General features: G+C 37.4%; 1 protein-coding gene across 2 annotated transcripts; it reads right to left on the reverse strand.

Annotated features, from left to right (window-relative positions):
* Positions 1-1116: 1116 nt before the first annotated feature.
* LOC116173425 (ATP-binding cassette sub-family A member 3-like) lies at positions 1117-20695 on the reverse strand. 2 transcript variants are annotated; one of them, XM_031490894.1, is made up of 13 exons: positions 20454-20695; positions 20168-20404; positions 13099-13474; positions 12806-13049; positions 12376-12759; positions 11873-12321; positions 11665-11830; positions 5625-6000; positions 4896-5574; positions 4570-4846; positions 2811-2936; positions 2481-2762; positions 1117-2426 (listed from the first exon to the last, which is right to left on the reverse strand). In XM_031490894.1, the coding sequence occupies exons 1-13, from the start codon at positions 20684-20686 to the stop codon at positions 1204-1206; spliced, it is 5052 nt and encodes a 1683-aa protein (XP_031346754.1). In that variant the 5' UTR covers positions 20687-20695; the 3' UTR covers positions 1117-1203. The 2 variants fall into 2 exon arrangements, with proteins under 2 accessions (XP_031346754.1, XP_031346756.1); XM_031490896.1 differs by lacking the exon at positions 20454-20695 and having other exon boundaries at positions 20155-20276.
* Positions 20696-22496: the final 1801 nt, after the last annotated feature.

The raw sequence follows: 22496 nt of genomic DNA on the forward strand, positions 1-22496 counted from the left end.
ACTACACAACGTAGGTGTCCTACATGACGATCACGATCTTAGTGCATTCGGAGTGGCCCCCGAGTGACAGATTCTCGCGGGAAACTTATGTGAGAATATTCAAATAGGCAGCCATGTTAGTTTGGCATTCCCAATACTACAGAACATGGTCAAATATTCCGGTGTTACTTGAAGTTAGCGTTAGCCCGCCAAGATAGTAGGAGGCTAAGATCATTACAAATGATTAAGGTATAACAAAATATTCCAATATAAGCCGTACTTTACACTTAAGCCGGTTACAAGAAAAATAGCCTGAACACATTCTCTGCATCGTATTTATTAACCTCCCCAAGCGACGCTGTAACTTGATCTATTAAACACCCCTAAAAATCACCCGTAAACCGCCCATTCCCTGCATTTCACACATTTCTAGGAAAAAACTGGACTGCAGGTGTTTGAAATGGTAAACACGTGGTCTTCCGAGAAATTCCATCCGTCTCATCTTCGCTCTCTTTCCCTTTTCTGTAATCCCTCCAGATTTCGGTTGGCAGCTTGTGTAACGAACATGATGTATAGGGTGCTTCGTATCGACAATCATATTCAAAGGATGTTGCTAAGGTTGGGGCATCTCAACATAAAGTAAGGTTTTGCATTAACTGTGGCACCATTTCTACAAAATGACGTAGAAGGTACACAAATGACAAGCGCGGCGCCAGAAGTGCGGGTATAACATTAGAAAATTGTGGCATCTTTTGCACTGGTGCCACAATTGGGTGAGGTGTCACAATTTGGGCCATCACGAGTTGCCACAGTTAATGTAGTGCACACAGGCATACTTACATGGTGTCTTGTGAGGCCATTTTGACTTAATGTCTTACTTGCGAGGGCTATGTCAAGAAATAAGAATTCAGTGGAATTTTTAGTATGTAACCAACTCCCACATCCCATCACTCACTTCCCAATGAAAATCGAGGAGAGGAAACGGAGGTACGTGAAATCTGCGTTTTATAAAGTTTGTTCCAAAAATGGACCAATCGGAGCCCATTAACTGAATCAGTCGATTGAACAGTGGTCCTCAATCAAAAATGATATTACAGTGATAGTTATAACCAATAATACAGTCTTCATTTATATCGGTAAGATTTATTATTGTCGAAATTTCGACTTCTGAAATAAAACAGTCAACAAATAAAGGAGAGGTCAGGTACAAACAGAATTGTATGGTTATTCTTCTCTTTGATATTTTGCAAATGTAAGAAACACTTGCTCCAATGTACATTGGCCTAACGAGTAATCTTCGATGTCAAAAGCAGTTTTTGCGCGTTCCATTATACCAAACATCTTTGACCATGGACGCGACTTATCGGTAATATAAAATGTCAACAATTCCTGGTGTTTTTCCCTCAAAATAGTTTCGGGGAAGTTTTGTTTGATAAAATTTTCTATTTGTTCGATCGCCGCTTGTCGCAACTCTTCGTTGTCTAACTGCTTAACTTTCAATGTTAAAGTGTAACCGTCGGAGAATTTACTTTTCAAATGTTGCGTTGAGCCCAAACACTTGATCCTGCCATTTACCATAATCGCCATTCGAGTGCAGAGAGCCTCGCATTCCTCCATGCTGTGCGATGTCAACACAATCGTCTTCCCTCTGTCTCTAATTTTACACAGCGCATTCCAAAGGTAGCGCTTGGTGGCGGGATCTACACCGGCAGTTGGTTCGTCGAGGTATAGTACCAGAGGGTCTCCGACTAGTGCCAATGCGGTGCTTAGTTTCCGTTTATTGCCACCGCTCAGTTCTTTTACTTTTTTATCTAAATGTCGGAAAAAGTCAAATTCTTCCGCCAAGTGTTCGGCAAGATCACTACATTGTCTTTTTTTGATTCCGCGTAGCAGGCCGAAAATTGTTAGGGTCTCTCGGCAGGTAAGATCATCAAGCAACGCATCAAACTGTGGACAATACCCAATTACCTGGTACACTTCCTTAAGATTCCTTCTGACACTCCAACCGTTGACCCATACATCTCCCGAAGTCATTTTAATGTCGCCAGTTACCATTTTAAAAGTCGTGGTCTTTCCAGCGCCATTCACTCCCAGTAAACCGAAGCATTCGCATTTGTTTATACCCAATGATATATCATCAACGGCAACCAAGTCTTTGTAACTTTTGGACAGTCGGTGCATAACCAGATTATACTTATTCATGTTTCCGATGCTGACATTGTACGCTACCGCTCTTTGTTCTTCAGATACATCGTCGTCCTCGGTGATATTCGCAGGAATGGGCGAGTGTGAGTTTTTGTGACGACGTCGGCATAGGTTGCCAAGAGCTTCGAAAAAGCCATATTCTATGGCAAACAAGAGGATAAAACAGATGATTCCGAATGAACAGGAGTACAGCAAGTGTTGACCAACGCCCGGGCTCTTCATTGCAAAGTAGGTGGTTGTTTCTGGAACAAGAGATAGTTATATTTGGAAAAACGTTAAGCACAATTTCGATTTACCACAGCATTCTTTGAACTGTAGACACACTAAAATGCCGCATATTTGAGGTGGAATTGTAATATTGGGCAGGAACGGTATAATACCATGCGAAAAGTTGGTACACACATCGGTTGCCGTTTGACATAATTTTCGACTTGTGTGAAGTACGCTCATATCCCTTAAGCCAGAACTCAGGCAGTAGTGAGGCATAATAAGAAATATCTGGTGTAAAGTCTCTGCGATGTCTGTTAATTTAAACGCTTGTATTTTGAGAATTTCAACTATCATGAAACAACCACAGCCTGAAGAGGAGAGGAGTGAATGTGTAAAAATGCCGATGGACTACTTACCAAAAATTATATTGAATAAGCTGAGCCTTGTATACCCCGAAGTTGGTACGTCAAACAGGAATGATGCGAGGTATGTTAATGGTAAGCTGCCAAAACCGAAAGCAAGGAGCAAGGCGAAAACTCGAGCTGTAAAATAAGTGTGTTTAATCACTCAGTAAACCTCTTTTTTGACTTAGGTAATGTATTGGTCTACCTTGATTTATTATACAATTTTGTTTTTACCCCCGGCCAAGTTCTGTCTGTTAAATAAATTTTCTTAGATCGAGTTAAAAAGTTTCTCTTTACAACAGGAAAGTTTTCTTTATTAATACTTCAAGTGTGCATGAGAAAGTGAACGTTTTATGAGTAATATTTTATCGACTTGGCGGCGCCTTGCTATCGCTCTAGAATATTCGCTACAATATGTTTCCAAGACTGATTAAAATGTTATATGTATCTAGTTAGTTTATTAGCGATAATAAGGTGGCGTTAAAAAACGCGTGCGTTAAACAGAGATAGTTGCGTCGGCCTGTTTGCATAGAGTCGCAACAACAGAATGGGTGCTTGCAGTTAGTAAAAAAGCGACGCTGATCGCGAAAGTTGCGTTGGTTCCGGTTTGGCATTGCAGCACGCCAATAGTTGCCAGAGCTATAGCCTTCTGCGAGAAGAAGCTAAGATAGTAAAAAAAAGTTTGACAATTGGTTGTATTGTAAGTGCCATTATAAATAATCGTGCCGGAATGAAGAAATCAATCGTTTGACAAAATGGCGTGCTAAATTTGTAACGAGAAATTAAAATTGTTAATCGCGGAGCGGAGGTAATGTCTCTTTGTGTTAGTGGAGACCTAATAAACATCGAAACGACAATGAGCCCGTATGCACTCAACACTGATTTAATTAATCCTTGCAACTTCCACATGTAATATCCCAAATATGTCTAATTACCTTTGGTGTGTTTACTTATCAATAAATTAATCGATGAGTATAGTCCAAATCATTTGTTGTCTTTTCTTCCCTATTACAAGTGTCTTTCATCGATAAAACTAATTAATAAAAGAACACAACATATTAGCGTATTTTCCTCAAAGTGAAAAATCGCTGCACTTTGACGTCCGTCCGTCCGTATGTCACACGTACTCCTTCTAAACCACTGAACCGATTTTGGCGATATAGGACTCATTTGAAAGGGCTTGGTCCAAGGATTCCGTGCATACCCATATTTTGTGGTTTTGTGCATGCGCACTGCGCAGTGTCAAAAATTTGGTTTAACGCATGTGCAATGCTAACTTTTTTATTTAGGAAGATATTTAAGTGAAACTTTATATGTAAACACTACTAATATAAGTAACATTAACGACATTTACAAAAGGTTGTTTTGCGCATGCGCAATGCCAACTTTCTTATTTATGAAGGCAGTTAAATGAAATTTTATACATAGGCGTTTGGCATAGACAAATCTACCACCAGTTGCAAAATTTGGTTTTGCGCATGCGCAATGGCAACTTTCTTATTTATGAAAGCAGTTAAATGAAATATCATATGTAGGCACCTTGAATGAAACTAAAACTAATACCGGTTTCAAAATTATTGTTAACGCATGCTGTATGTTTTATTTATGAAAGTATTCAATGAAATTTCTAATGTGGACAATGCGCAATGCTATTTACGAAAGCATTTAAAAGCGTTTCATGAAGAGAATGGGGCAGCATTAACTATTTGGAGGAAAATACGCTCTCGTCATTTATGGTTGCATAAGGACCTTTTAACTTGTTTCTACTTACACAGGTCTTCTGCGGAACTAAATCCTTCCTTCTGAAATATGGCTAACGTCACAATGATACATAGCGATGTAAAAATAAAGGTAATAACATCGCATATAAATGACGGAATCCAAAAGGATGAGACATTCGCACCAGAGACAAACTGCAAGTGCTTGAACTTAGCGGATCGCTCACGAATGTAGAACAATATGTAAAACGCCGAGACGAAAGCCATTCCAAAACCCAGGTTGAACGATATTTGAAATCCCATATTGCCGCGAGAGTACAGAGAGGAGAACTGCGAACGTGAGGTATTAATTACATCTTTGAGTAGATTTATGGTTTACCTGTGTACTAATGGTTTGCGGTAATGGCCAATTAAGTACCGAAATGGAGTTATTAGGCGTTACTTCAGATTGTAAAATGGCGTTCATCACCAATTGTAATGCCAATGGGGCGCCGTGGAAAGGTTGGTTACTGAACCAGGCAGTAATGGAGTTGTTTTCTTTGAACGATGCACCGGCGATGTACCGAGTGTTGTAGTTGGCCATATTGTTTTCGGATTCTTCGATCATCTTTTCGGAGAATTCCATATCCGTGACGTTCTCCCAGTTGCGGACAATATATTTATCGTTGGCCAGCATATGGAGGAAGCTCTGTGAGTGAGGACTTGCGTGGTGACGGCTCATTGTAGTGATCGGATTGATATAACGGTTTAATCTGATTCTGATCATAGGTTGATCCGGGGACTTTGATATTTTCATTGCGATGATCACAGTCAGCACCAGAAAGACCACCGGAATGGAATTTTGGATTATAAATAGCAACCAAGATCTTAGAATTGATAGGCCTCGTTTCCTGAACATTGCGTTGATTTGGTTTAACCACAAGGCAAATCCCGTTAAAAACTCGGCGTCTAACTTTTTTTCATTTGTGCCACTTACGTGGAAGCTTACATCGAGGGGAGACGGCTTTGTTTCTTCAGGTGCATTTTTCACTTCGGCTTGGCTATGGTCAGCTCCTACCCTGGAATTGAGGTCATTAGAATAGTGACACGAGTAGTACGCGTATCCCACTTCATAAACACTTCTTCCAAAGTTGTTAGTGACACGCCATAACTGCGCACACCTAAACCGACGCTTTTTTGCTCGAGCTCGCCCAGCATGCTTTCGAAAACGTTGTTGTACGACTCGTTTAGTATGTAGGTTAATTCCGATCCAATATTGCTAGTGGCGGTTATATTCGGTATGTATTTGCCTAAGAGCGCCGTTACAGATTCAATGTTGCATTCAGGCGATTTGTCCAATATTAATTGATAACCGGCGCCGTACTGTTTCTTTAAGAAGAAGCTGGACCCACTACACTCCAATTTGCCACCTGCCATTATAGCGATCCGATCTCCAAGTAAGTCGGCCTCGTCCATAAAGTGAGTGGTTAGTAGTATGGTTCTATCTAGAAGGAATTTGTATTACACTTTTTGTAAGGTTTTTACGGCGTAGTTGTATAAAACTGCTCAATATACGGTAACATTTGATCAACTTGTCTTAGAAAATAGGTACAATCGTTCTCGTTCAGGCGAGTAACGCTCAACTTGTGTGCATTAAGTACAAATTGCATCGATTTTACTCGGTGCAAATACTGGGGTGTTCCCCAACATTTAGTAAGTTTGGTTTCTTATGTTTATATTATAATAATCAAGTACAGAATATCTTTTACCAATAAAATAAAATTAAAATTAAAACCACCCCACGGTGAATTACAGGTGACCGATTTAAGTTCGCTAACCGATTCGCTTTCACGGTTCATTCCAAATTTCCGACTATTTTACTTTTTTGAGTGAATCCCGTTCGGGAATACAAAATTTTTTCACCGATAATAGTCATTTATTATACAAAGACAATAAAGAGATATTTTAACCATTGAGTGAAAGATGTTAATTCGTGAGAGGCGCAGCCACGAGTGAATTAACTTTCACGAGATAGTTAGTTTCCCTTTCTCGGCTTTATCATTGTGTATAATACAAAACTTTACTCAAAATCGTCCTGAAACCTTGATTTTCATGCCTACTTTCTGTCAGGAAATTTGAGTTTCCATAACAGAGGCAGAACAGACTACGTTTTCCGCCGGTTGTCACTTTACTGGTCGCACCTGTTACTGTACCGGCCGCATCGTCACTTTACCGGCCGCATTTGTAACATTTCTAATGTCTATGACTCCTGTCATCACTGGCAGATTGACATTAATCAAAAGTTTTACATACAAATTGAAATGTTATATTGAAATACGATTTCGGGTAAAATTTAATACAAAACTCGTCAGTAAAATGACACTACTTGACTCAGAAATTAAAGTACTCGGCCCCTAAGGGCCTCGCACTTCAATATTTCCTCGCCAGTAGTGTGTCATTTTCCTGACTTTTATGTAAATAAAGTTAAGCTTCTGACCATTCTGAATTTAATTTAGAGATGTCAAAAATAGCAAGCTTAGGTTTTGCCGTCGAGATCGTTTTCATAGTAACAGAATTGTCATATGTTCTGAACGACATTTTATATCGTGCATTTGAAATAAGAATGACAGATGTCATTAGAATGCACAATCATTTGTTTCACTTTATCTATCCTAACGGTTAAAGTGATCACTTTATCTATCCTTAGGGTTAAAGAACGGCTTAGCCTACTCATTCAAACCTATTAAAATGTCAATTTAACATGTGCTATAAAATGAAACTAATTATTTCACCCAATCCATCTATAAATCGACTCAATGTGGAGTCATTTCCCGTTGAAACAGTAAAACTGACGTTACTTAGGAACCTAGATAGCAACGACTGCAAAATAAACAACATCCTACTCTAATCCGAACTAATCACGTCACATCCCGCGACTCACCCACCGGCGCTAACAACTTTCAAAAGTCAGGACCGTATTCAGAACCATCTGCCTCCGAATAAAATCCGTTAATGGACTCCCGTTACAATATTTGGTCATCAACTACGCTTTGTAACATGTTCTACATAATTGTTACGAGGGGCATCACGCGTTCACGGGTTTTTCTCGTTTTTAGCGCATTTCCACAAAAATAAAAATAAAAATGCGGTATTGTGGCCACTTTGTTCGTCCGTCCGTCCGATCGTTCGTTGAGACGCTACTAGTTCTTTATCTTAAGAGCTATTTTTTTACTTCTTTCGCTATTTGGTTCGTTATGATGTCGAGGCTTGCACCAAGGAAGGCATTTTTTCTGCGTTTATTGCTAAAAAAGTTATTGTAAAAAAACCAATAAACCGTTTTTTACATGTTCCATAATTTTACACTTTTGCCGTTGATTAACGATCCTAGAGATCGTTTATAATTTTGTATTGCTGTCTGTCGTCTGTCTGTTGGTCTGTCCGTATTTTCCTTTGTCTGTCTGGCCCTCTATCTGTCCGTGTGAAGGATAACTTGGTTTAGAAATGTCCGATCGCTTTTACATCTCCGTTACTTATGAACTGAATTGCATGCAATTCAATATGGGCATAGCTTTAGCCATATAATATGCAATGCCAAAGGTTGAGTCGAATGGATTCAAAATTCACAGGTGCCCTTTTCGCAGCTCGATCGTTTATAAACCGAATTGCAAACTTTTTCATTTATAAAAGTATTTAAATGAAATTTGATACATAGCCACTTGGAACAAAGGAAAATCTAACGTTAGTTTCAAAATTTAGATTTGCGCATGCGCAGTTCCAACTTTCTTATGTAGAAAAGCATTGAAATGAAATTCATCTTATAAACTGAAACTGAAGTAGCACGTCAAAAATGGATTGCACTTATGCAACGCTATCTTTCATATTTGTGGCCGGATTTTTACCATTTTAACAGAAGTTGCATCATACAAATGGGAAATGAATGCAAGTGGAAATGCGCTTTTTGTAAATCGTTTACGATCACTTTTTTAACTTGTTTATTTTGTTTGCTGTGTTTTGAAGGTGTATTTACAGTAGTAACCATTTTATTCTTTCTTGTACTAAAGAATAAAACTATTTTCATTGAATGCCTTGTACCAATTTGTTATTATTTACATTTTGCATAAAAGTACCGTGGGGTACTAAAGCTTTTGTTTTTGTTTATCTGAATCATGTTTGTTTGATATTGTTATACAGGTGATTATGCCATTATTTTGTATTTTTTATGTACCTATTCATGTGTAACTGGATTATCATTATGAGGTCACCCTGGATGCTTGATCTAAAAATTTATCTTCGGGACAAAAAGGAACCACATGCAGTCCGATTTGTCGCTGTATGTTTCTTGTTTCATCTCGTACAGGCTGCAGAACTGGGGAGTAGGTACCTAATACAGTCCGATCGCTGTTTCTGTTGAATGCTCATCTCGTATGAACCGCAGCTCTTGGCATCTTAGCAATACGAGAATTAAGGAGCCCTCTAATTAACATTTCCTATATTTAAAATACACTATTGGTATTCGCACATGTACTTTTCTTGTTAAATTAATTTATGTTAATTGAGACTGGAGTAGAGTCACTCCATTTTGATGTTTTCCTATGTACAGGGTGAGTCAACGATTGCGCGGAGTAACTTAATGCCTTGAAGATAAGATTTTTCGATAGAGTGCTTTCGTACTATGATATAGTTGAATATTCTCCACATTTTAAAAATATTTGGAATTATACATGGTGCGCCCGCAAAGTAGGGTGCCAAAACTAGTAGTTTTAAAGATAATTCGATTTGTAAGAAAAATTGGGCATTTGCAAGCGTCAGTTTATTGTCAAAATTATTACTTAAATTTTGATTCCAGGTTTTATATCTTTTATCCTGGGTGAAGTAAAAGTCAAATAAATACATCTACTATGAAACATTAAAAAAATAGCTTACAGGGTGTTTTTTTTGGTAGGTCCAAAGTTGCAAAACTTCACATTAAAAACTCTCACTTTTTTTAAATGGAACACCCTGTATATTTTTCCGTCATCTTTTAGCTCTTCCAAAAACCTTCAACTTTTGATAATAATGTCCTATACCTATCTCTGATATTTTTCAAAATATCTTGGTTTTCGTGGTTTTTTTATTCTAGACGTAGAATTACGCGTAGAATTCAAAAATGCATTCAAATACAGGGGGTTCTATTTACAAAATTACCATTTTGGCGCCCTACTTTGTGGGCGCACCCTGTATAATTCCAAATATTTTTAAAATGTGGAGAACATTCAACCATATCATAATATTAAAGTACTCTATCGAAAAATCTTATCTTCAAGGCATTAAGTTACCCCGCGCAATCGTTGACTCACCCTGTACATGCAATTTATCATTTTACGATTTGTTTTGTCTAAATTGAACCGTAGATGTGTTTTATACCCAAATGATTTATTTTGTTTACCAGCTGTAATTATGATGTCATTTATATCTCGATTGATTAATTTGTTTAGCCACATCTGACTTGATTACTTGATTTTCGTTTTTTACTTGCTGGTTCTTTGTTCCCTGGTTTTTCGGTTTGGAATTTGCTCCGCGGAACAAAGCCTCATGCGTAATAAATTTCATTTTCTTATTCCCTTCGGAGGCACTGTCTTTTATTTAATTCCCCTCCCGACTGTGTCTCACGACCCAACACAACACAAAGAACCGATTACACAACGTAGGAGTTCATTCGTACCCTCTTTTATTGGGCCGACTGCTACCGAGAAGCAAAAGTGCCGCGAAACGTCCGTCGTTTCGACTTGAAAGGTAGATGGCTCTGCTCGTACATTTTCTAGAGGTGTCAACTGTAAGTGTACGGGAAGTCAACATTTTCAGTGTCGGATTGGGGAAGTCCCAGAATCATTATGAAGTACTTATAATATAGTCAGATTTTTCGCTGTTGCTGTTGTTTTCTTTCTCGTGCTGACTAAAGCTCTTGTGTCTTGGTATATAGGTATGAGTAGTGATGTTAAATTACACGTTTTTTTAAAAGTGCGTAATATTACGTGTAAAATTACCAATTGCTTATGTTTTTTATGTATTTTATGTAATTTATGTAACTTACCATTTTTTTTTTAAAAAACCGTAATTTTACAGTAAAATTACCAGTAATTTTACAGTAAAATTACCAGTAATTGATGTTTTTTATGTAATTTACAAATATTTTTGTAAAATTACCAGTAATTTATGTTTTTTATGTTTTTTTAATATTCCATAAACCTTTTTGAATTTTGTGAGTGTTTGAAAACAAAAACACTTGTTAAATTATATATTTTGGTGTATTAAATAAAATACCCAAGCAGTAGGTATTTCGCGTATCACGCGTCGTTTGGACATTTAAACAATGGTTTGGAGGAAGAAGTTCCAGATCGCGAATTAGATGCTGTAGCATCTTCATTAAACCAAACTTGATTCAACGGTGAATCGTTTACGTTGGTAGTGCCGTTGATGGTCTGTGGTAGTACCGATCAAAATGTATCAAATAGGTATTACCTCTAATAATCATTTCCTCTATTTATAATATGTTTTGCTTGAGCGGTAATCGACTTTCACATGAATGTACTTACTATAGGTATTCTCAAATGTACTTTTCGTGTTATATTAATTTAATTCGATGCTGGAGTAGAGCTTTTGACGTTATATTTTTTGTACCTACATGCAATTTAACATGTTAGATGCAAATAGCTCGTAGTTTTGCCAACTTAAGTATAGAGTAAGACACAATTGCAGAACCGGATTGGGGGACCCCTAAGACCATTACAATCTATATTTTGCTGATATGGCACGCATATTAGGTTAGTGTACACATTTTTTTGGTTTTTGAGAAAGTAGCAAATCGATCAATTATATTAAACCTGTGACAAAGTGCGCATGTGCGAGTGCGCAGAGTTAGCATGCGAGAGAAGTAAATCTAAATACAATAACAGGAAAGTGCTGGGTCTCAACAGAAGCTAGCGTGCGGACAAGTTAAGCTTCGAAGAAACAAACCCATTTTTAAAAATTAAGTTTAAATAAGAATTAAATCAGCTTTGTACAAATTGCACTTGCTTAATCTGCTATTGGAACATAAGTGAGAGTGACAAAGCACAACTTCAAGTGCAAGATAATGCGTTTTATTAATAACAGATAAAGATAAACACGAATTCTTTTTAACGTCTTCTTACCTTTCTTTTGCTTCAACAACAAATCCCACAACGCTCGTCTAGCTGACGGATCCATTCCAGCCGTTGGCTCATCACACATAACCACCCGGGAGTTACCGCATAGGGCCACACCGACAGATAGCTTCCTTTTCATTCCTCCAGACAGTTGACCAGCAAGCGTTTTGGTCTAAAATCCATGTGAAGTTCTCGTTATGCAAACCACGCTTACCTTGTCTGTGAGTTTTAACAACCCTATGTATTTTTCGATTTCTTTATTAACCTCTGTCCGTGTCACCCCCTTTAACTTGCTATAAAAATAGAGATGCTCCTCAACGGTTAGTTCATCAAAGAGAATGTTGTGCTGTGGACATATCCCAAGACTGTTGCGGACCCCTTTGATATTGTTTCTAATGTCGTAACCTCCTATCGTTGCAGTTCCACTGGTGGGTGGTATCATTCCGGTTAACATTGACATTAGAGTAGTTTTACCTGCGCCGTTATGACCCAACAGCACTGTAATTTGATCCCTGTACATGTTAAGAGAAAACCCGTCGACGGCTACTTTTTTATTCGAATATACTTTTCCTATCGCCTTAATTTGGATACCAGGGTGCAGATGCGTAGGTTCCTTTTCGTGGTTTGCATTCGGACTTAGAGGTTTACATTCTTGGTAACTTTCTACAGACAACGTTTTGAATTAATAATATGCACACTCTACAAGTCTACACTTACCGCAAACCGAAGATCCAAACCAATAGGAAGGAAGGAACGGAAAGTACCACGGTTGCGCTATACCGTAGTCACCTGGGAAAACCGATTCCACATAAAGCGCTATCAGAAGGTACAGCACCGCGTCAATTGCAAGCATAATTAGGACGTATCCAAACAGGAGATCATCTCCTTGAACGTGTGTCCAAATGGTATACCATTGCAAACCTATCTCGGCACTTTCCATTTTGACGATCAATTTCATGCCTAACGCCAAGGCGGAATTGGAACACAATGACGCGAGTAATTTTTCCGCCAGTGAGAGTTCGTCGTATTTGTACTGAAAGGCCATATATGGTGCATACAACATAAACCAAGCAATACCGGCGAAAGTGGCCGCCGTGTTGGCTAAAAAGTGTTGTCAGTTGGCAAAGTTCAAGAGCACTCACTATACCTTTAGAAAACATCGCACTCACAGCAAAACTAAACGTGATCAACGAGCACGCGAACAACACCAAGAAGATGAACAGTATGATTGGGTTTGAAAATGTAAATATAGTGAATTCAGTGCCAGGATACCAAGGAGCTTTTAATAAGGCGACCATTAATATTAAAGATATCAGCATCATGATTAAAGACTTGCAAAACCACGCTGTCCAATGCAACCAGTTTGGCAATCCCATAATTTTCATGGCTTCCTAAACGTAATGGACGAAGTTAAACATACCGTTACGCCTCTTGACTTACCTTCAGCTGCTTCTCTTTCTCAGTAGCAATAATCCTGACGGTATTTATACACGGATATACGAAACTGACCATAAATACAATTCCAATGAAGATGTCAAGCGACGACAGCAATAAATCAGTTGTGTATTTAGGATATGGAAATCTCTGCATAAAGATCGGAGTCGATGATCGATTGTAAGAGGTTCCATTGATGGTTTCCTTGTAGTGATTTATAACTGACAAAGATAGTTGTTCTTGGAGCATTAGAAAACCTTCATCGCGGTAGCTTGGTGGTCCACCCTCGTTGAGCGTCGGCGATCTTAGGCCAGGGGTGTAGTAAACTGGAAATATCTCATCCGTTTTCCAGCTCATAAACTGACCAACTTCTCCTGGAAACCTAAGAAAGACAACGTATTAAAATAATGGATTGAAGCATTTGTTTTTATAGGAAAAAAACCCAACTCACGAGGGTTGGTTAGTTATAACAAGAGTTAGTTTGCCCTTACATTTGATTTTAACCACCAAATTTTATGCACTAAAAACCAATGCCTACGTGACTAACAGCGCGTGTCTCCGATAAAGTTTCCATTTCATTCACCGCAGGAGGACTATGTAACGGTACATTCAGCTACGGTTCAACATTTTTTAGCGCATTTCCAGAAAAATATAAATAATAAAAAAAATTCGCTATTGTGGCTACCTACTTTGTCCGTCCGTCCGTTCGTCCGCTCGTTCGTTGAGACGCTACTAGTTCTTCTTAAGAGCTATTGTTCTACTTTTTTCGCTATTTGGTTCGTTATGGTGTCGAGGCTTACACCAAGGAAGGAATTTTTTTGCGTTTATTGCTAAACAAGTTATTGTAAAAAATCCAAAAAACCGTTTTTTACATGTTCTATAATTTTACACTTTTGCCGTTTATTAACGATCCTAGAGATCGTTTATAATTTTGTATTGCTGTCTGTCGTCTGTCTGTTGGTCTGTCCGTCTGTTCCTTTGTCTGTCTGTCCCTCTATCTGTCCGTGTGAACGATAACTTTGTTTAGAAATGTCCGATCGCTTTGACATCTCCGTTAGTTATGAACTGAATTGGATGAAATTCAATATGGGCATAGCTTTAGCCATATAATACGCAATGCCAAAAGTTGAGTCGGATCGATTCAAAATTCACAGTGCCCTTTTCGCATCTCGACTATTTATAAACCGAATTGCTAACTTTTTTATTTATAAAAGTATTTGAATGAAATTTGATATATAGGCACTTGGAATAAATGAAAATCTAACGCCAGTTTCAAAATTTGCTTTTGCGCATGCGCAGTGCTAACTTTTTTATTTATGGAAGAATTTAAACGACATTTGATACATAGACACTTGGAATGAAGGAAAATCTAACGTTAGTTTCAAAATTTAGATTTGCGCATGCGCAGTTCCAACTTTCTTATTTAGAAAAGCATTCAAATGAAATTCTTCTTATAAATTGAAATTGAAGTAGCACGTCAAAAATGGCTCTTTCATATTTGTGACCGGATTTTTACGATTTTAACAGTTGTATCTTACAAATGGGAAATCAATGCAAGTGGAAATGCGCTTTTTGTAAATCGTTTACGATTACTTTTTAACTTGTTTTATTAGTTATTCTATTATGTAAATATGTTCCCCATGTGGGGGCGGTCAAAGAATATTTCTACCGCAGAGACACTGCGTGTCGTAGGAAACGACTAAACACCGGCAAGTCAGTCACAACCCCAGCCCTGAAGTTTTCATGGATTAAGGGCGTTAGTTCTTTGACCAGTTTTTACCGATAATGACTTCTTGCACGATTTATTACGTCTTATACATTAAAGTACCAGGGGGAGAGCTTGTCTGCAGCTTTGGAACCGTGTTGCGTGGGGGTTAGGTTTGAACATGAAATGACTTTTGAGTTAACTATGTAGTCTTTTGAGAAAGGTTTTGGGTTATAGTACGAATATGTAAAATCGCAAAGATATCGTTTTAAATGAAAAGTAGGTGCGTTAAGAATGCGTCGGTTTTCAGCAGAGATGCGGTCACAGATTAGATAAGAACGAGGGCTTGCGATTGGTGAAAAGGGGACGCCGGTCGCAATAGTTGCGGTGGTTCCACTTCGGCATGTCAGTATGGCAATCTAGGAATAGAAACGAGCATCAGTCGCCCTTGCGGATAGTCGTCTGCGAGAATTTTTAATCTCGGAATAAAGAGCTATTGTACGCCGTTAAGCATAAAGAGCGTATAAAGCCTCGATTCTGAAGAGAGTTAAGCGCCGTATAAATCAGCTTGTCGAGCGCAATGAAAAAATCGATTGGTTGACAAAATTGTGTGCCAAGTTTGTGATGCAGAATAAACATTGTTGTTGTAGTATCTATTTGTGTTGGTGGAGACCCGCGAAAAAATATGTGTAGGTACGTGAAAATAAAATCGCGATAAACTCTCCCAAACAGCGCGCAAACGTTGAAGCATGGGTTTATTTTATCTATTTAACCTGAGACAATCTGAGCATCCATTGGTCAACCTGTGTTGGGGTTTTTCCATTTTTCGTAAAGAAACTGCGCATACCAAAGAACGTTAGCCTTGTCCTAGACCTAGGGGAATTTTCCACTGCGCAGGAATTTCCAGATCTCGACATTTCCAAATAATACGGAGTAAAAAGGTATTGTTATCATTAAAAAACCGTAAATTATTACGCTAATAATTAAGTTTCCTAGAATTTTTGTGTGTATTTTAACTGAACTTAACTGGGGAAGTTATTTGTGTCCATGAACATAGCAGAGCAAGGTCGGCACAACACAATCAAACATATTGCATAATTAGGTGCTAATTATGTGCCCTATCCCCGAATTAAATGCTGCTTATAAGCGCAAGTCACATTTATGTTGCCCTGCTCTGATCATTTTTATGAAATGTGTTGAAATGGGCTTCACTACGCTGTACCATTTTATCTTTGTACGTCGTCGAGTCAATATGTATTTCTACATTTCAATAAATACACTCTCAAAAGATCTTCGCTTCTCTTCATTTTGCGATCCGCGACTTAAAACATGTAGGTATAAAAGTAGGATAAAAATATCAAGAATTCAAGATTTCTATAATTTTACATTTATTCTATACAACATGTGAAAATTGACTGGGAATTAAAAAGCTATTTAAGCAAAATATACTAAAGATATTATTAAAAACTTAATTCTTGAATATTGTCTTAAGATCAAATGAAATTAAAAATTAGTAACTGCGAAATAAATTGTTTATGGGGCTCATTTGAAAGGGCTTGGTTCAAGGATCCCGTGCATACCCAATTTTGTGGTTTTGCGCATGCGCAGTGTCAAAAATTTCGTTTAACGCATGTGCGATGCTTTTTTATTTATGAAGATATTTAAATGAAACTATGAATATAAGTAAAACTGACAACGTTGTAAAAATATTGTTTTGCGCATGCAAACTATTACCGGATTCAAAATTTCTTTTTTGTACTCCATGGACTAAATGAACGTGTTTTGTCATTCGTTTAAGCGTCTAAAGTGTCACTTTTTCTCCCATAAGGATTAAAATGCAAATGAGGGACGAAAAGTGACAGTACACAACATCTTTTTGAATTTGGGAGGCAGTAATTTCCTCATAACGTTCAATTTACATGAACCTGGGAGAACACTTCACTTTTCATTTTCTTGGGTTTAAAGGTAGTGTTCTGCTGAGAACATATGAACCTGGCAGAACATGTAATAATTAAAAAAAAAAGGAGCATTTAATTCGGGAATAGGAGACTTAATTAGCACCTAATTAAGCAATATATTTGATTGTGTTCTGCTGACCTTGCTTTGCTAGGTTCATGGACATAAGTTATTTAATTGTTGAGATTTATTATCGTCATATTAGAGTTTCATTTTATGAACTTGTATTATTCTCATTTCAGCTTACCGATGTTTTTTCGCATTATGAGTAAGATTAAAATTTCAACATAATTAGGAGCAGTAGAAGCACAAACAATTAAGTCGGTAACTAGTGGATTTAATTTTTAAGGATGAGGACGACAGCTGCCGACATCCACCGGAGCAATTTTACAAGACTAATTACAGGGTGTTTACAATTAATATACTTTCTATGTGATCAATTTCGATTTTTGTTACAGAGTGAGCGAAGTAAATCAACCTCCTGTTTTTTTGCTAATACGCTAGCGAAGTTAAAGACAAACAAATGCGAAAAGTTTAAACGCGCGAATTAAAGTTTTGTTGACCATCATTCACAGGAGATAATGTGCTACGGTAAATATGAACAATAAAGAAAGTTTTAAAAGCGCCAAATTCAATTTTGAGAAGACAAACGTACGTCATCCTTGATTTGCCGGAAGCAGAGTAGGTGTCAATAACGTATTGAGCAACCCCTTCGCTATCCGAAGAAACCTCAGAATCAGAATCGCTCATATTGATAACAGCCCTGTGATGTATCACTAACGTTAAACTTAACGTGCAAGTTTTCTGTAGAAAACGTTATTTTGCCCATACACAAAATAACATTTTTTGATAGATAACCTGCACGTTAAGTTTGATACAATTTGGAATTTTAATTTACGAAAACGTTATCTAAGTGCGGTTAAAATGTATTTGAACCGTCGTAGATTAAATATGAAATAATACACGTTCTATGTGAACGTTATGTATAACTAATAACGTTACACGCGTTTCATTATAATGTTCATACCGAACGTACTATTAAAACGTTTGATTTATGGAATTTCATGTTGTAATTCGTCGCACGTCAGAAGCGGTCGATTGTGCGCAAATAATACTTTATCTGCATTTGCTGTCAGCTTACCGACCGTAAAATTTGAACTCCCAATCAAAGGTACCATTCATTATACGAGACCTAGAAATTTGCATCAATTTTCTTTTTCAATAGTTGAATCAGTCAGTATTTCGAGATTGAATGAGCAAGGGATATCTCCATTAGCTGTATAATTATACTAACCATCCATTTGGGGTGTTTGAAATTTAGATTTTTTTATCACTTCAATGGTAAGGGAGAATAGAGGGCCCATCTAGAGGAATGTAACTTTTTCATTTAATTTATTACCAACTAACAAGAATCCTCCATCTTGGTTCAATTCATTATTAAGATTGTAAATCACTAGGAAAGGGAATAGTAGTCAGTTTAGTTGAAAAAGTTACCACTTCAATCAATTCGTACAACCTTAGTACTTGACAACAAACCACATATACATACAATTGTCTGGTAAAAGCTAAACATTAAAACAGTGTAAAAGGTAGACTTACACAAAAAAATTCAAAGCAAAACAAAGTATAATGCAGGAAAAACGTAAAACCAACAAATATTCCAATGATTTAAAGAAAAGATGGAAGACAAAAAATAAATTATGCACACATTCACACAACATCGAAAAAGTGGGTGGAAATTGGCAAAAAAATAGAGAGTAGAGGTAGCAAATAAAGGAAAAACGTGGAAAAAGCCAAAGAGGAGAGAATAAAAATGCCGAACCGACAAAATGAATACAGAAGAAAGGTGTAGAATCAGAGGAGACTGAAAATCGAAAAAAATTTTAAAAACAAAAAGTTAAAACAACTTTGAAGGAACTAAAAGATAAAGCCCGTTTAAAAGCAGTAGGGTCATATTTTATTAAAGTAAGATGGCAAGTTACTAGGATAAGCAGATGAGAAACTCAATAGATCACGGGAAGATTCTGAAGAAATTTTAAGTGAGTATGTGAAAGAACGAAACCGTGCCAAGATGATTAGATTGAAGTACAGCTGCTGATAAACAAAAATTGACTGATGCTCTGATCTGTATTATACCTGAAAAAGGGGAAAAGGCCGAATGCAAAAAGTACCGAGGTAGGCAGATAGGTATAAAATTGCAAGACAGTTCATGATTATTCATCCCTCAGAATTTATAACATAACACTAGCGCATCGATGTCGGAACTAATTTGAAGCACAATTCGATTTGCCTATATAGCGAACAACAATCGTTCTAGAATGTTCTCCGAGTGCTCCCGAATGCTTCCGAATATTCTAAAATAAACACGTCACATTTCCCGGAAAGAATGCGTCACATCGGCTTTGGTTTCTTATCGACGATAAGTAATCTTTCTTGAAGAGAAGAAAGAAATAAAGCATAGACTGGAAGTACATAAGGATGCGATACTTATCAAGAAAGGCCAAAAAACGCTAGTATATACTGTGTCCTGCCATACGTTACGGTGTGAATGTTAGATAGTAACGGAGAGTAGGTTTAAGTATAGTAATTAGGAGATACGGGAAGGAAAAGTATTGAGAATAACATATCGAGGTGTAGCATGAAGACATTTGGAGGAGAAACAAACGAGGAACTAATGCATATGTACAATTCCTTCGCCCTACAACCTTTCTTTCGGCGAGAAACACTTTTACTCAAATTTTGTTATTTTTGGGGGCGGAACCCACCCGAGGCAGAAAACTATTTTTTTTATATACGTACTTCTTCATATTGAAACGTACGGCAGGCACAGTCATTGTGTTTCGGTGGGCTACGTCGGATGTGGTGCGAGGCGAAGTCAAAGTATGTCCAACGATTTGGAAATGTTTAGCGACTACGCGAGGAAAGAACGAGCCCATATTAATGTGATTTACATGAAAAAATGGTATACTAAATTGGTTCTTCGGGCCGAATCAAAAATTAACTTAAATTGGTTTGATGAGAAATCAGTTTTTCAGGCTAGTATTAGCAGAAACTATAAAATCTGACAGCGACTTGATACCATTTGTCAAATATTAAGGACCATACAATACGATTCTAAAAAAATTAACATTTATCATTTGCAAGTACATATTACTACATCACGCATAACACCCCTATCACTCAATTGATTAGGCGTGTGTATTCCGATTAGCTTCTGACACAATCGCTATAGTCAATATGTGAAAAATACCAAAACAAAAAAATCTGTCGATACACGATTAGATAAGGAAATTTTGAAAACGTAATTCATGCTGGAAAGCTTTATCGATTTGTTCGCATATCGATAAGAACAATAGTTGGTATGTACTCACCGCCCGATTGTTTTCATAACTCGTACTTACTTTATTAATTTACCTGAATATAAAGGAAAGGTTCTGCATCATTTCTACATTTCCGGAAAATCTGTCGTCAAAAATCACACCGGCAAACAAATTAAGCCTGAGCCCATTGTGTAATTCGTCGTTCAACGCGTCCGAGTCATCATAACTGACGTGCTTAAAAAACCTCACGTTATTCGCCTCATTCAACCCCTTCACAGTTTCATCCATAATCTTGGTCAAATATGGATTCTTCGGGGACCACATTATTATACTGAAAAGTTTAGATAAATTCTGCAAAAACGGAAAGGTAAACTACTTACGATTTACTGGCCGGTGGACTCCCCGTTTTTGTTTGAAACGGGAGAAAAGACGACGCGGGGTATTGCTCGGGACTAACCAGAGATCGAAAAATCACCAATATTAGCGTGAACACAATGGGTGCCGTAATTTCCACGACGGTTTGCACTGGATGTCTCCATTGCAGTAGCACATTCTTCCACATCAATAGCGCGAATTTTTCGAAATTTTCCCATTTGTACCGTCTCATATTCATGAAGTGTCGCCTTTATTCTAATGCGAAAATTCTTCCACCGACCTTATCATTTCATTATCAGATAAAGTATTGCAGGTATAAGTATCGATAAGCGCGTCGGATCATTTTGATTTACTTCTCATGCGCTCTCTGAACCCCAACCCTATGCCGTTCACCATTTTTAAATGAAAATTGCGAACATGACGCGGATTCTTACACCATAAAACTTCAATAGTAACTAGTTAATTTCAGATCTCTATAGGTAAACATAATTTTCCGGTACACAAAGTATTTTACATAACACACACGTTGCGCTATATGGATAGCTAAACGTTTTTTAAATTACCCAGAATTGTATATAGCAATGATTAGTACCCATTTATATAAAGTACCCTTAATAAAGTATGCCCAGGTCAACGTAATTTATATCAACTTCATTATGGACTTTACAGAATGTGGTCGTTTATCGTTTCTTCTTTTAGAAAATTACTTGACTAATGTTGATAGTTGGACCACGTCTTTTGCAAAACTTTGCAGTAGATACGATTACGAATTTTGTTAATACTCGTCGTTGCCGTTTTAACATAATGTACCCTTAAAATGAAAGGAAAGGACGATTGGTTTACACTTCAGCAAAGAATAACCCTACCAGAGAGGGCACTGCGTATCGTAAGAGGCAACTAAACAACCGCCCAATTCGGTCGAGACCTCACTCTCGTCTTATCGGTTTAGTTATTCATCTTCTAAACCGGTTGCGGTCCTGACCCAGGACATTTCCAGTTGGCCTTCCTCGAGGTTGTAGTCCATTGGTCGTGGTTTTTTTTGAAGCAAGATTTATTTCGAGCACTTTTGAAAATTTTACACTCTTTGTGACGATATTTTTTTTACTGTTTGATCTTGGCTCTTTTAAATTACCATGTGGAACCCCGCTCAAATTACAAATGCGAGTTTTTACCTTTATATAGCAATCTTTACGCCATCTAGGTGATTATCTTGTAACCCATTCGTTAATAATAATTTCTGTAGTGTAGTGTGTTCCCGTAGTAGATTTCTTCTTGCATATCGTTCTTTATTTTCGTATTATAGCTTTCTTTTATAATGTTCGTTCTTTTACCGTTCGATGACGTGCGTTTTTCTCTCATTTCTGTCGGCGCGCGCAGTCTTTGTCGAAAACGCGAGATTCGATTTTTACTTGTAAAGAAGATACACGTCATTAAAGTTACTTGATAATTTTTGTCTGCGATTTTTGGGATATACTGGCGCTGTGTTAGGTTTAGTGAAGTTTCTCTCTTACTTACTTCCAAGCTTTGCTGACACATTTTTGCGGATTTATATTACAAGGTTAAGGCCGTTTACGGTATGTTATCAATTACGCATTATCTTGTTACTTGCTCCTTCTTCCTTCTTACGTTTGATGTTCTCATTGCTTCCGTATTATCTACGTGATTGTGCTGTTAACATCGATACTTCTAAGTGGAAACGTTGAATTTTGGATTTTCGCAATATGGCGCAAGAAAAGTTCCATTCAAATTTCGACACCATTACAAGTCAAAGACGCCATAGATATTTCTACTTTACCGACTGCAGAATTACCCGCCATTTCAAGCGAAATTAAACAACCGAATTTGGTGGTTCTTCTTACATAAAATAATTGTTGTTGGACGCTGGCTAGCTTCAGTCGATGATCCTTTTCTGGCCTTGAGGAAATGGGAAAGGATAAATGAATAAAAATCAAGTCTTTATTAAAACCTATTTCGTTCTTTTTCTCTTAGAAAATCGCCTTTTTGCTGTAAATAACACACGTCAAAAGAAATAGGAGTTGAGGCGGTAC

This window comes from Photinus pyralis, unplaced genomic scaffold (genome assembly GCF_008802855.1).
Source record: "Photinus pyralis isolate 1611_PpyrPB1 unplaced genomic scaffold, Ppyr1.3 Ppyr1.4_LG6, whole genome shotgun sequence".
Classification (NCBI taxonomy): Eukaryota; Metazoa; Arthropoda; class Insecta; order Coleoptera; family Lampyridae; genus Photinus; species Photinus pyralis.